The 15,641-nt window shown below is 36.6% G+C and overlaps 1 protein-coding gene across 4 annotated transcripts in view; it reads right to left on the minus strand.

The window, feature by feature from the left end:
- GPATCH8 (G-patch domain containing 8) overlaps nucleotides 1–15,641 on the minus strand; it is a 104,419-nt gene that overhangs the window by 41,346 nt on the left and 47,432 nt on the right. For 3 of the 4 annotated variants that reach the window (XM_060081309.1, XM_060081312.1, XM_060081310.1), the window contains exons 4-5: nucleotides 5,709–5,776; nucleotides 4,988–5,074 (exon numbers count right to left, since the gene is read on the minus strand). In XM_060081309.1, coding sequence (XP_059937292.1) covers nucleotides 4,988–5,074; nucleotides 5,709–5,776 — 155 coding nt within the window. Of the gene's footprint in view, nucleotides 1–4,987; nucleotides 5,075–5,708; nucleotides 5,777–8,041; nucleotides 8,087–15,641 lie in introns of all 4 variants that reach the window. The other variant, XM_060081311.1, reaches the window with a different exon arrangement.

Raw genomic sequence — 15,641 nt, forward strand, 5'->3', positions numbered from 1 at the left:
ACAATATTGAGTCTTCTAATTCATGATCATAAAAAAATCTCATTTTTAAAATTCATTGTTCTTTAATGCCTCTAAATAATGCTTCAGAATTTTTGCCTTAAGTCTCCCACATCTCATTAGATCTATACCCAAGTGCTTCATATATTTTTTTTGCTATTACAGTTGGTGACATTTTTGTTATATCCATTTTGTAATATGAAAATTTAAATGTATGATTTTGTATCTAGCATCCTGCTAAACTCTGCTATTTGTGTAACTAATCTGTAAATTTTCTTGGATATCATGAACATAATCATACCTGCAAACAATAACAGTTCTGTCTCCCCTTTCATCTCTTGTATCTTTGTTTTTGCCTGTCTGCCTTACTGTGCTGCTTAAGACCTCCAGCACAATATTTAATACAAACAATGACAGATACGAACCTGTTATGTTTCCCCATCTCAAAAGGAAAGCTTTTGACTTTTCAATATTAAGTATGATGTCTCCTATATAGTTTTTTTTTTTCAGCCCTAAAATTTTATTATTCTAAATTTTTTTTTACATCTTTATTGGAGTATAATTGCTTAACAATTGTGTGCTAGTTTCTGCTTTATAACAAAATGAATCAGTTATACATATACATATGTTCCCATATCTCTTCCCTCTTGCATCTCCCTCCCTCCCACCTTCCCTATCCCACCCCTTCAGGCGGTCACAAAGCACTGAGCTGATCTCCCTGTGCTATGCGGCTGCTTCCCACTAGCTATCTACCTTACGTTTGGTAGTGTATATATGTCCATGCCTCTCTCTCGCTTTGTCACAGCTTACCCTTCCCCCTCCCCATATCCTCAAGTCCATTCTCTAGTAGGTCTGTGTCTTTATTCCTGTCTTACCCCTAGTTTCTTCATGACACATTTTTTATTCTTAAATTCCATATATATGTGTTAGCATACGGTATTTGTCTTTCTCTTTCTGACTTACTTCACTCTGTATGACAGACTCTAGGTCTATCCACCTCATTACAAATAGCTCAATTTCATTTCTTTTTATGGCTGAGTAATATTCCATTGTATATATGTGCCACATCTTCTTTATCCATTCATCCGATGATGGACACTTATGTTGTTTCCATTTCTGGGCTATTGTAAATAGAGCTGCAATGAACATTTTGGTACATGACTCTTTTTGAATTATGGTTTTTTCAGGGTATATGCCTAGTAGTGGGATTGCTGGGTCATATGGTGGTTCTATTTGTAGTTTTTTAAGGAACCTCCATACTGTTCTGCATAGTGGCTGTACCAATTCACATTCCCACCAGCAGTGCAAGAGTGTTCCCTTTTCTCCACACCCTCTCCAGCATTTATTGTTTCTAGATTTTTTGATGATGGCCATTCTGACCGGTGTGAGATGATATCTCATTGTAGTTTTGATTTGCATTTCTCTAATGATTAATGATGTTGAGCATTCTTTCATGTGTTTGTTGGCAGTCTGTACATCTTCTGTGGAGAAATGTCTATTTAGGTCTTTTGCCCATATTTGGATTGGGTTGTTTGTTTTTTTGTTATTGAGCTGCATGAGCTGCTTATAAATTTTGGAGATTAATCCTTTGTCAGTTGCTTCACTTGCAAATATTTTCTCCCATTCTGAGAGTCGTCTTTTGGTGTTGTTTATGGTTTCCTTTGCTGTGCATCCTATATAGTTTTTGTAGGCATTCCACCTGGTTAAAAAAGGTCCTTTCTTCGTCAAGTTGGAAAAGAGTTTTCATCATGAATGAATGCTGAATTTTATAAAATGCTCTTGGTTTTTTTGCACCTATTGAGATGGTCATATAATTTTTTCCCTTTAATCATTTAATATGGTTGACTACATGAATTGATTTTAACATTAAATCAATCTTGCATTCATGGGATAACTTGGTCATGGTATATCCTAAATTGGTTATCGTCTTTTAAGATCTGCATCTGTGTTATACATCAATGTCATATAATTATTCTTATCATACTGTCCTTGTCAGGAGTTACCATCTAGTATCTAATTAAATGAGCTGGGAGTTTTTCTTCATTTTCAGTTCTCTGGAAGATCAGAAGTTGTTGGTCAAGACTGAAGTTATTTCTTTTATGAACTGTGATAGAACTCATTATGAAATTATTTGGGCTGTATGGAAAGATTTTTCACCACAGATTCAATTTATGTAATTTATATATGTTATAGGATTACCAAGGTTTTCTATTCTCTTCAAGTCTATTTTAGCAAGTTATATTTTTTAGGAATTTGTCCACTTAAACCTATCTTTGCATTCAAAGCATAAAGTTATCCATACTATTTTTATCTTTTAGTGCCTGCTGCATCTGCAATGACATCCTCTTTTTTTCAATATTGACATTGGTTTTCTATGTTCTTTTCTTTCTTAATATCACAAGTATGTCAAAGAACTAACTTTTGGATTTGTTGTATGTTTGTTTTCTGTTTCATTCTTGTGTTCTTATCTTTTTTCTTTTCTTTGTTTTTTTTTTTGTGTGTGTGGTATGCGGGCCCCTCACTGCTGTGGCCTCTTCTGTTGCGGAGCACAGGCTCCAGACACGCAGGCTCAGCGGCCATGGCTCACGGACCCAGCCGCTCCGCGGCATGTGAGATCTTCCGGGACTGGGGCATGAACCCACGTCCCCTGCATCAGCAGGAGGACTCTCAACCACTGCGCCACCAGGGAAGCCCTTCTGTTCTTATCTTTATCTTATCTTCATTATTTCTTTTCTTTAACCTTCTTTGGGTTTATTTTGCTATTCTTTTGCTAACTTCCCAAGAGGAACGTTTACTTCATTTATTTCCTGCCTTTTTTTTCCTAAGATAAGCATCTAAGGACATGTATTTGCTATCAAGACCTAAATAGGCATTTCTCCAAAGAAGATATACAGATTGCCAACAAACACATGAGAGGGTGCTGAACATCACTAATCATTAGAGAAATGCAAATCAAAACTAAAATGAGGTATCACCTCACGCGGTCAGAACGGCCAGAGTCAAAAAATCTACAAACAATAAACACCAGAGAGGGTGTGGAGAAAGGGGAACCCTCTTGCACTGTTGGTGGGAATGTACACTAATACAGCCACTATGAAGAACAGTATGGAGGTTCCTCAGAAAACTAAAAATGGAACTACTATACGACCCAGCAATCCCACTACTGGGCATATACCTTGAGAAAATCATAATTCAAAAAGAGCCATGTACCACAATGTTCACTGCAGCTCTATTTACAATAGCCAGGACATGGAAGCAACCTAAGTGTCCATCGACAGATGAATGGATAAAGAAGATGTGGCACATATATATGATGGGACACATATATGATGGAATATTATTACTCAGCCATAAAAAGAAATGAAATTGAGTTATTTGTAGGGAGGTGGATGGGCCTGGAGTCTGTCATACAGAGTGAAGTAAGTCAGAAAGAGAAAAACAAATACTGTATGCTAACACATATATATGGAATCTAAAAAAAAAAAAAAAAAAAAAAAAGGTTCTGAAGAACCTAGGGGCAGGACAGGAATAAAGACGCAGATGTAGAGAATGGACTTGAGGACACGGGGAGGGGGAGGGGGAAGGGTAAGCTGGGACGAAGTGGGAGAGTGGCATGGACATATATACACTACCAGATGTAAAACAGATAGCTAGTGAGAAGCAGCCGCAATGCACAGGGAGATCAGCTTGGTGCTTTGTGTCCACCTAGAGGTGTGGGATAGGGAGGGTGGGAGGGAGACGCAAGAGGGAGGAGATATGGGGATGTAGGTATATGTATAGCTGACTCACTTTGTTATACAGCAGAAACTAACACACCATTGTAAAGCAATTACACTACAATAAAGATGTTAAAAAAAAAGGACATGTATTTGCTATCATATATCATATTGCTTTAGCTTATCTTACAAGTTTTGATGTGTAGCATTTTTATCTTTCAGTCCAAAATATTTTCCAATTACCATTGTGATTTCTTCTTTTACTGATAGGTTATATGTAAAAATGTGCTTCTTTATTTTGAAACAGAGGTTTTAAAAAATCTCTTTTAAAAATTGTTTTATGGCTTGATAACTTGATTTCAGTTCTTTGAAATCTGTTGATACTTTATGACACAGAACATGGTAAAAAATTTGTTTAAATAAATGTTTCATATATATTTGAAATTTGTTACTTTCAAAGTGATTGGGTGTATAGTTCTATATAATAATGAGGTGAAATTTGTTAAATGAGATGTTCCAGTCTTCCAAACATCCTTGCTGATTGCTTTCCTCTACTTTTATCAATTACTGAGAGGTATATTAAAATCTCCAACAACTGTGGTAGGTATAACATTGCTCCTTGTAGTTCTGTCACTTTTTGCTTTATATATTTTTTTACGGTAGAACAGATTTTTAAAAACGAATCCCTTTTCTCTCTTCTCACCTTAAGTATCATGACCAAAATCCGCTTCTATATGATAATCTTCACTAATTCTGTTTCTTATCTTCAAATTTACCTATTTTATGGTAGAGATTGGGCTTACTAAAACACCTTGAAAGGCATGTACCCTTGTCAGTCTTTTTGAAAGCTAACTTATAACATGTTCTAAGCTGCAGTTTTCTATAACTACCTGCTTAAAAAGGAAGATACTGAAGTTCTCAATTGTTTGTCATTCTTCAAACACCTCATCCATTAAAAAAGAAAAGGCTTATCAACAGGTATCAAGCTCTCAAAGGACTCACCAATTTTTACTGCTATTACTAACTAATGTACACCAGGCACTGCGTTTTCAAACACTAATGCACTCTCCCCAACAGATAATAATACAAAATGGTTATTACTATCTCTATAGTTTTTACAGAAGCAATAAATAAGAAAGTAGCAGAAACCCGAGGTCTAAGACTAATCACCACCAAAGGTCAAACGAATGTTGCTGTCAACAGATTCTTTTCACCAAAATGAATAATATCTCAGTGTGAACACCCCACATGCAAGAATGGCTTCACTTAAGTACCTTGTACTTCTGTCTCAGTTCTTCCGTGTCTTCTTTTTCTACTTCTAGGACACGGCGCCGTTCGGTAGCATCTTCGGCATAATCAAGCTTAACGAAAACAGATATAATTAGTCTTAATTCCTTAAGTACCCCCAATTAGCCATAAAAAAAGTCATTTACACAACTACAGTACTGTATGAAAATAAGAAACTTCTAACTTTTTGCTCAGCTACCTCTTGCTTTATTGTCACCCCACAGAGAAAATAACATGCAAAAGAGTTCATTAATCCTTTCATGCTGGTGGTTCCCAACAGGCACAAGTGTTGATGATAACAGACTTTACTTCAATGTTCAATGCCAAAGAATTAGGAGTAAATGGAGAAAAATATTTCAGGCAATGAAAAGAAGATATCACAGATGACAGCTGTACACAGCTCTACAGGGGCAAAGCTTCTACCACAGCAATTATTTTAAGAGTTGAGCAACACTGCCTATGGAAATGAGCACCGGGGTCTGGGTTTAAATCTGACCTTGCCTTGTGGCATAACCCTGGGGAAAACACTCAACTTCTTTATAACAGGGGCATTATTTGCCACCTACCTGCCTCAAAGGCAGCACTAAATGAGAATGTAAAATACATTTTAAAATTTCCCCTCAAAAACATTAAAACTACATCTGAATTTGGAATTAGTATCAATTTTAAATATCCCATAAAACAAGTGAACTGATGAGATCAACTTACCTCCATTTCCATGCGACCCATGCCCATGACATCATACTTGACAACGATTGGAATGGGATCTGTTCTCCCTGTAACAGGAACATATAATCAAGGTGAGATGCAAAGCTAAGTCAACAGTTCACTTTACACATTGGGTTTGGGTGGTTAGAGATCTTGCCTTGGAGTGCAGAGACCAGAAAGCTACAGTGAACCAAACACAAGCCATTCTCACAGCTTACAACCAAACCTACCTCTCCCAGTTTAAGCCCAACTAACCACCTTGGTTGACCTTCCAGTTGGGGATGATTCCAGATTACTATGGCAAAATTAAATAAGTAATGCAAAAGCACTTCTAAGCAATGGCACCAGGAAGTTTAAAATCAAAAACATTAGAAATTCCTTTTTAAAAAGACCTCCAAATAACTTTCCACCAAAAATCACTTCACTCTTACTGTCCACTGACATCTTCCCACACACACTTTTAAAACTGGTAATAAATATCTCAACTGACATGTTTAAATCGGAAGAGCACAGTTTCAAACATGATACAGGAAAATTCAATAACAGCAACTCAGCGTGTTTAATATTTTTTTGTATTCAAAAGATGCTTTACAATTAAATGAGGTGGTGAAAATAATTAAATAGAAAGCAACAGTTAGTTGCCCTTAGGAACAAAAAATAGTTTCACTTTTAAATTGGTGCTCTGAGGTCCCATTTTCCAGAGTGGATTTAACACTGGCTGTGGCAATCAGTAAGCTGTGAAAAGGACTAGTTGCGAAGAAAATTGACTTTAAACTAATTGATCTATGCTGGAGATTTTAAAAAATGTATATTTAATCCACTCATAACCAGCCAAACAAAGCAAAATGGGGCAGACAAGCACTTTACTACCACAGCTGTTTTACATCACAACTTGCGCTGTTTATTGTGATGTAAGCCCACTGAAAAGAGGACTTACCTTATCCGTTGTATACCTTTAGTGAAAAAACACAATGTTTACTTCCCTCATCATTTCACTCAGGCTGGTGTAAACAACTGTTTTTTTATTTTTGTTTTTTTGTTATACACACATATATATTATACCTTTGGGCTAAAAGTTGAGTTTTGTCAGGCTAAATCTGAGATATTACCAAAAACAAATTTGGAGAAAAAAAAAAAGCAATAAAAGCCATGATCATGACTAGGATTAGTCCAGGAGGAAAAAAAAAAGAAACTGTTGGGCTTCCCTGGTGGCGCCAGTGGTTGAGAGTCCACCTGCCGATGCAGGGGACGCGGGTTCGTGTCCCGGTCCAGGAAGATCCCACATGCCGCGGAGGGGCTGGGCCCGTGAGCCATGGCTGCTGAGCCTGCACGTCCGGAGGCTGTGCTCCGCAACGGGAGAGGCCACAACAGGGAGAGGCCCGCGTACCGCAAAAAAAAAAAAAAAAGAAACCGTTTCCAAAGTGACCAGCAACCACTTGTACCCAGTTGCTCTGTATTTATGGGATTAATTTGTGTTTCAAAAAGTAATGAAAAACAAATTCAGAAGTTCAATTACTTATCACCAATATCCCATTATTGCTTGTAAACAATAAGAAGGTAATTAGGAACAGTGAAAAAAAATGTTTAATAAAGAACATCTCATGCAAGAAAAGAGAACAAAGTTCTGAAATACAGTCTTCTTTTAGATACTATCAAATACTGCCAGTTAAACAAAATAAAAATGCATTATTACCTTATGCCCAATGGTATAATAAATAAGCAGTGACTGCAATCTTTAGCAAAAGGACCAAATTAAAGACAGGTTATAAAAATGACTTCCTAGGTGCAATATCACTTTCATAACGTCTCAATCAGGGATTTACTGGTAAAAAGAAATGGTCCAATGAAAGAATTGAAAATAAATGTCAAAGTAATTTTACTTTTTTTTGATTTGACATCTTTTTCGATTTGTCAGAATTTGCTTTGTAAGAATCAGGACAATTTTGGTATAAATTCATTACCTCTGTAAACCCCTGTTATAAACTCTGCATTAGTACTTTTGCCTTCTAAGGCAGTCAAAGTTTGTTTTAATTTATTTATAGATTGCAGTAGCAAGTGCTAGTGCCCATTATATTGTGGGGAAATCAAGTTTTTACAGTATTAGAATTTAATGTTTTAACTGATTTTTTTTTTTGGCAGTTCTAACACAAACAGATATATCCCTTCTTAACATTACCCCTTAATGAACAAGGATCAGACAAGTTGCATAAGGAAAGGAAAGGAAAATGAAAAAGACCAAGCAGAAGGATGAAGGCTACAACAGAGAAAGTAAGCCTAACATATTGGTGCACTGATGACAAAAGGAGTAATTCAGTCTGAAAATAAAAAATTACCACTGCTAAGTTTACCATCACCACAACAAGTCCAGGATCATAATGCTGTAAAAAAGAAACACCATTTGTTAGGCAGAAACCATTAGGGTAGGAAACAGGCCTTCTAGCAGGCAGACAGGATGGGGTAAAGTAACAATTGGGCTTTGTCCCTCCCCCAATTTCAGCTGGGGACACAGGAAGGACACTTTGTGCTACAGAGGTTGTTTTCATACTGGTTGGGTCAGGGTGTGAGATTTTTGTACTGCTACTTGAGAACATGAACAACCTCCTCTAAAATAATGCAGGGGGGAAGGTGAGAGAAAGTGAAAAAACTAGCTCTAGCTTCCGATCTCTCATTTAACTACTCATTCTGGTAAATCAGTACTCAGGGCCCAAGGTGGGACTTTTTCCTTAAAGAAATAACATCAAAGACAGATCAACTGGACAGTGATCATCAAGTCATTTGCTACACTAAAATAACTCTAAGAGGATTTGGGGGGTGGAGGGGTTCATCAAGACCTTACTGAAAATATATAATAAGTAAAAGGTCTGGAAAATAACCTTAGATCTTCAGTGCTTGGAAAACTTATGTGCATTTGAGTTCTGTTACGAACAAATACAACTCCTGAAGGAGCTTTCCTTAGAACTTTTGTTTCCTTTTAATGAAGTCTTCCCAAGTCCGCTAACATCTCTCTTTCTGCACACAACAAAGCCAAGCTTTGAAGAACACCAGTAACTCCAGAGAAAGTGGCATCAAAAGGGCTGTCACATTTACAATTAGTTCACTCAGAGGTAACTCACAGAAAACAAACAGTCTGGCTTTAAAAACAATCTGAAGGCAACATTACTGCCTGGGCCAAATAGTAATTTCTTTCATTAGAGGCTCCTGACCAAGGGAAAATCTCACTGGGAAAAGACACTGAACAATACATACAGGAAGAGGTTGCAGCATTAAAAAAAAGAAAAAAATCCCCTGAATTTATTCATTTGTGATCAAGGATAAATCCTATCATAGAGCACATCACTGTGGAACATCTGAATAACAACCTATAGTTATGACTTTTCAAAGGGTAGGTAGCAACAGAATGTTTGCTAATATAATATTCCCTAGAAAACTCAACTTCTTTTTAAAACAAATTGAATGAAATCCAGGTTCCCTATTTCTTGGTTTCCCTTAACAGGGGCAAATATTTCTTAAAATCCATTAAAATAAGAACATTTTGTTGTTTATTTCACTTCAAAGGAGGCAACTTCAACCAGAACACTGAATACTTTCCTTAAAGAAACTGTCCTCTTCAGCCAAAGATCTATATATAGATATTATGACTGTGATCTAGCCAACTGGACAAGGGGGGGAAAAGGAAAGAAAACACACCACCTCTAGAATGTTCCAATACCAATGTATTCATGTGATGGGGGAAAAAATTGATATTCGTATTTTCTAAATCAAAACGGTAAATCTATATACAAATATCGAATCATTATGTTGTACACCTGAAACTAAAATAATATTGTATGTCATTCATACTTCAATTAAAAAACTTTTTTAAGGGATTCTCTGGTGGCACAGTGGTTAATATGCCTGCCAACACAGGGGACACGGGTTCGAGCCCTGGTCCGGGAAGATCCCACATGCTGCAGAGCAACCAAGCCCGTGCACCACAACTATTGAGCCTGTGCTCTAGAGCCTGCGAGCCACAACTACTGAAGCCCACGTGCCTAGAGCCTGTGCTCTGCAACAAGAGAAGCCACCTCAATGAGAAGCCCGTGCACTGCAAAGAAGAGTAGCCCCCGCTCTCGACAACTAGAGAAAGCCCGCGCACAGCAATGAAGACCCAACGCAGCCCCCAAAAAATCAATTAATTAATTTAAAAAAATTTTTTAAAGAGATGAAAAAACTTTAAATGATGTTTCGTTAACCAAACAGTATTGTACATTCTATATTTTAGAAGGTAGGCTTATTTCTACGATGACAAACATGCTAAAATGTTCATATATTCATCTCTTGCTAAAATGTGATGGTATTATGACTTATCATAACTGAAGAGAGAATAAAGCTAAATACCAAAATCCACTGATTGCTTATAGCCACACTGTTTCTGAGAATAATCCCTCACATTAATCAGTTTTGATTTTGAAACACTTAAGGATATACCAATCTACAAAACTGGCCCAAAGAACTGGACTGTGAAGAAATAATTTTTTTTTTACAAACACTTTTTATTTTTTTAATTAATTGATTAATTTTTGGCTGTGTTGGATCTTCGTTTCTGTGCGAGGGCTTTCTCTAGTTGCGGTGAGCGGGGGCCACTCTTCATCGCGGTACGCGGGTCTTTCACCGTCGCGGCCTCTCCTGTTGCGGGGCACAGGCTCCAGATGTGCAGGCTCAGTAGTTGTGGCTCACGGGCCCAGCTGCTCTGCGGCATGTGGGATCTTCCCAGACCAGGGCTCGAACCCATGTCCCCTGCATGGGCAGGCAGACTCTCAACCACTGCACCACCAGGGAAGCCCTATTTTTTAATTTTTTTAAAGATTTTTTTTGATGTGGACCATTTTTAAAGTCTTTATTGAATTTGTTACAATATTGCTTCTGTTTTATGTTTTTTGGCCGTGAGGCATGTGGGATCTTAGCTCCCCCACCAGGGATCAAACCCGCACCCTGTGCAGTGGAAGTTAAATCTTAACCACTGGACCGCCAGGGAAGGCCCACAAACACTATTTTTAAACAAACTAACTCCAGGAATACAACAACTGGGAAGAAAATATTAAAGTACGACCATAATCTGGTAATCAGCACACTTCAGAAACAGAAGACACGTGACTTCTCCACAGAAATAAATTAGAAATTAAGAAGCTTCTGAAGTGATTAAAACACTAGTTGGATATCAACAGAGGTAAGAACACCCAATTTACCTCAGCTGACCTTTCCTTTACTGAGATTCACTCAACACTTACTGAGTTGCTACTATATACCAAGTACTCTTGGAAGGCTTTGGGCATATGGCAGTGACTAAAACAAAGTCCTAGACCCCATGAATTACCTATAATTAGGCAAAATAATCTTACCAATATAAACTTCTGACATGGGGGGCGGCGGGAAGAACACTTGTGGAGCCAATGCATATATGGTTCAAAAAGTTTTTAAATGTCTAATGTTGTCTTTTAAAGATGTCTAAAACTGTTTTTAAAGACTGATCCCAATAAAGCAGAAGTAAATATAAATGACATCAAAAATAACATATTGTAAAGCAACTATACTTCAATAAAATTTTTTTTTTAAAAAGCCATCAGAAAGTCACAAAATCTACTTCCAAAATCTACTTCAGTAGCATAAGAACACTGATTACCTTCAGCATCATTTAGATATTTTTTCCTTAGGAAACATCAAGCATATTAATTATTCCCTATAGAGTTTCTAAGGTTTTTTTTTTTTAAAGGCTTCCTACTCAAAACAGAATCCAAATTCTCTAGCACTACAAAAAATAACTATATTCTTGTCACAGCCTGTTTAATGATCTATACAACAACCAGGTAATTTTGATTTTCAAACACAGGTGTTTTTTTAAGAGCATAGAAGTTTAACTGTGACCAAAAGATCCTTCCATCTTCCCAAAGTATCAGAGCTGCCTTCTAGGATAAAATAGTTCAATTTTAATCATATAATCTAATATATTAATAAACAGGGACAGAGAAGGGGCAAAATAAATTATAAATTAAAATAAAGTGTTAGAATCAGAATGTTAAGCCTGGAAAAGATATTTCATTCCGGGGTGACATGAGATACTCAAGCCCTCAGGAGAGGTAATAAAGGGAATGCCTGAGTTACCATAAATTAAAAAAAAAAAAAAAAGTCACCTAAAGGAAATCATACTTTCACTCCAAATTTATCTTAAATCACATCAACTCACTGAACACTGCCTGCTTCATGCTAACCATTTGGTAAGATAAAATCAATTTATTTTTTAAATGAGAAAACCAATTTAGTAAATAAATTTCAGGGTAAAATAATCTAAAATATGAGGCATAGGGGGAGAAGGCAAAACAATTTTAGGTCCTTAGTTTTTTAAAAATGGGGGAACACTTTTGTGCCCTGAGCTTTACTTATGTTTGTATCCTGAATAACTGACACAGTATCTGGGACATAATTTGATATAACAAATTAAAAAGCATTTGTTGACTCAAGAGAATGAACATGTTCACAGTGGGTCTCACCTTGTTCAGGTATAAATAAATATTTAGTCATCACAGCGCTTTCTGCTTGATGCCACAAGATACTGATGATTTAACTGTCTTGTAATCAAGGAATTATTTTATCAAACAGAAGATATATGCTATATTATACAGGTCTCCATATCTCAAAAAATATATAAGCTAATATAAAGAAATAGTTGAGTTTTGCATTACTATTCATTACAACCTTGTTCAGTTTCTTTTATCTACCATCACTCATTAGCAGACAAGAAGAAGCAGGCACCAAATTTTTAAGGAGTTAGACTTAATGGTCTCTAAGGTTCACTTCAATTCTTAAGTTTGAAGAGTAGAAAATATTTTGGGGAGTTATGTAGGTAGTAGCCAGTCCTATGGTATTGTAATAATCCAACAATCCAATGCCTTCTTAGAGTTGTAGCCTCTTACTATTGGTTAAGTACTTCCATTAACTACATTGAGAATTTCTTAATATTCCAGGATCACTCTATAACCCCAAAAGACCTTCCAGCTTCATTTAGATTGCTCTTCCTTTACTCTACACATCAACCCCCTCCTCAACTCATCTTTAATTATTTTCTTTCTATATTTTTCTAGGGAGTCCCTAAAAACGCTGGCTACAAAAACTCAGTTCTCCAATAAGAGAATTTCTAAACACTTGTGTGACTTTTGACAATCAGCACATGAGTCTCAGCAGCCTCTCCTGCAAAATGGAGATATTATCCTCACTTTCAGGACTGGCATGTAGATCAAAAGAAACAACAAACAGAAGACGCTTTGTAAACCCTAACGTTCCACTATAAATCACTATATAGGATGCTGTTGAACTCTTAACACTGTTATCTTCTTAAGGCCTCAGAAAATTAAAAAATCAATTTGTTCTTTCATTTCCAAAACTGGCAATAAGTACCTTAAAATTAAAGACACTCTAAGAAGCTGTGATAAATTTTAATGTTCTACCTACAATTTGGTGATAATGAAACAACCCTATTTACAGATGGAGAAAATTATTACCAAAGTATTACCCTCAAATCCTTCCCATGTTATCATTCCATTAACAAAAGAGTGACCACTGAGTTTGAAAAGCAAGGTTATACAAATGTTAAATCCAAGCCAAAAGAATGAAGCATACTTTAGCAAGACCTTCTCCAAATTAAACATATACTACAAATCGTCTAAGAAAATTAATTAAGCCTAAGCAAAACAGAATAAATTAAAATGCTTACTATTTTACTATTACTGTCATCTGGAGGAAGACAATAGCACCTATGTATGTGTACTGAACAGCAAGTTATTAATCCATAGTATGTCAAATTTGTAACAGATGAAGTCCACGTGGAATGTAGGGGTAAATTCAGAAAATCAAGTAGATTGAAATTACTCAAAAATCCTCCTTATTTCCTCTGAAGTCTCTGCTAAAAAACCCAGAGATCCTAGGTCATCCACAGAAATTTTCTTTTCCAGTTCTAAAGTCTATGATTCCATACAACTTTGAGGGCATTTTTGTCTCCTCTTAGCTCCTACTTATCAAATATTGGTTTAACCAGTGAAAGTTTATATTTTCAACTATTTCCACCTGATTGGACTACTCTAATTACAATGAAATCACTGTCACTCTATACTCTGTATTTCTAATTTTAAAAGTTTCTTGGACACTCCACTTTCTTGCCAAAGTAAGAAACCAGTTTCCACACAAACCAATTTCATTTTAATCATGCAAATTAACCTAGGGCAAGAAGTCCATAAGTAATAATGTAGGAAACAGTGTAAATCGAAAAATAAATAGCATTATACTAATTCAGACTAAAAATTACTAATATATTTTGTATGAGCAAAAGGACCAACTGTCTACCCTACTTACTACAGTCAAGGTAACATTCTTAGAAGCTTATTTTATTCATATGGTCCAAAGCAAATTATTTAGGGAGCTTGTTTAAAATATTACTTCCTGAACCCCACCCCAGACCTGCTGAGTTGTGCTGGTTGGGAATCCACATTTACCCAAAAAAAAAAAAAAATATATATATATATATATATATATTTTAATATATATATATATTTTTTTGGGTGGGCTGTGTTGGGCCTTCGTTGCTGCACGCAGGCTTTCTCTAGTTGCAGCAAGAGGGTACTACTCCTCGTTGCAGTGCGCGGGCTTCATTTGCGGTGGCTTCTCTTGTTGCGGAGCATGGGCTCTAGGCACACAGGCTTCAGTAGTTGCAGCACATAGCCTCAGTAGTTGTGGAATGCAGACTCTAGGGCACACAAGCTCAGCAGTTGTGGCTTGCGGGCTCTAGAGTGCAGGTTCAGTAGTTATCGCACACGGGCTTCATTGCTCCACGGCATGTGGGATCTTCCCACATCAGGGATCGAACCCATGTCCCCTGCACTGGCAGGTGGATTCTTAACCACTGAGCCACCAGGGAAGTCCTAGGAACCTACATTTTTAACAAGCACCCAAGGTGATTCTGCTACACACTAAAGCTTGAGAATCATAAGTCTAATGGAAAAAGTACTGGAGTAGAGGTCAGAAGACTTATAAACATAGCTACTATCCTCAGAAGTTTGACTGGATAAACACTTAAGTTTCTCAATCTATTAAGTGGCATTATCTCCATTCCATGTATTAGAGAGGAAAATGAGATAGGATACAGGTATAAAACTTATATACCATCATGTTTAATTTCCCCAAACAACTCCCAAATCTTTGAAAAATTTGGGTATACTGAGGTTATAACAAGGTCACACCACTTACTGGTTGCAGAGCTTGAATTTAAACCCAGGTCAAATTTCAAATGAGGTCATAAAGTGGTAACCTGTGAATCAAATATGGGCCTTGTTCCCAAATATGGGAACATGTTTTGTTTATCTCAGATTATTTTAAACTTTGAGCCAACGTTTATCAATTAGTAAATGTCACCAAAATATCTGGATTTCTGGTTTCTTTTTTAAAACATTCAGGCCTGGCAATACCGGAGACTCTACTCTTACACGGTAACAATGAGCATGAGCTAGCTGAGTGGCAGTTACTCCTCTCTAGACATGGCACAACTCACACCACTTCCTACTGTCTCACACTCAGTGGGCTTCAATTGCGTATGGTACCACCTGGCCCCAGCAGGCATCAGAGTTTGCAATTCCTACTCCTGAGACTGTCCTTTGTTCCTTCCTTCTGAGCTCCCACTAGATTTTCTCTGTAACTCTCATTTGGTAGCTATCTACTTCACAGGTTTGGAAAGACTGAGAAAGAAAAGATTGAATTTAAAACTAATAAACCACATTTATAAATGAAAGATGATATTATTTTTTTCCCTTTTCTAAATGTACAATCCCATTACTTCAAATTTTGGTAGCCATTTTTAATAAACAATTTTTAGTTTTTTTATTAAAATATATTTCTCAGAAAACATACTTTTAA

This window comes from Mesoplodon densirostris, chromosome 18, assembly GCF_025265405.1.
Source record: "Mesoplodon densirostris isolate mMesDen1 chromosome 18, mMesDen1 primary haplotype, whole genome shotgun sequence".
Classification (NCBI taxonomy): domain Eukaryota; kingdom Metazoa; phylum Chordata; class Mammalia; order Artiodactyla; family Ziphiidae; genus Mesoplodon; species Mesoplodon densirostris.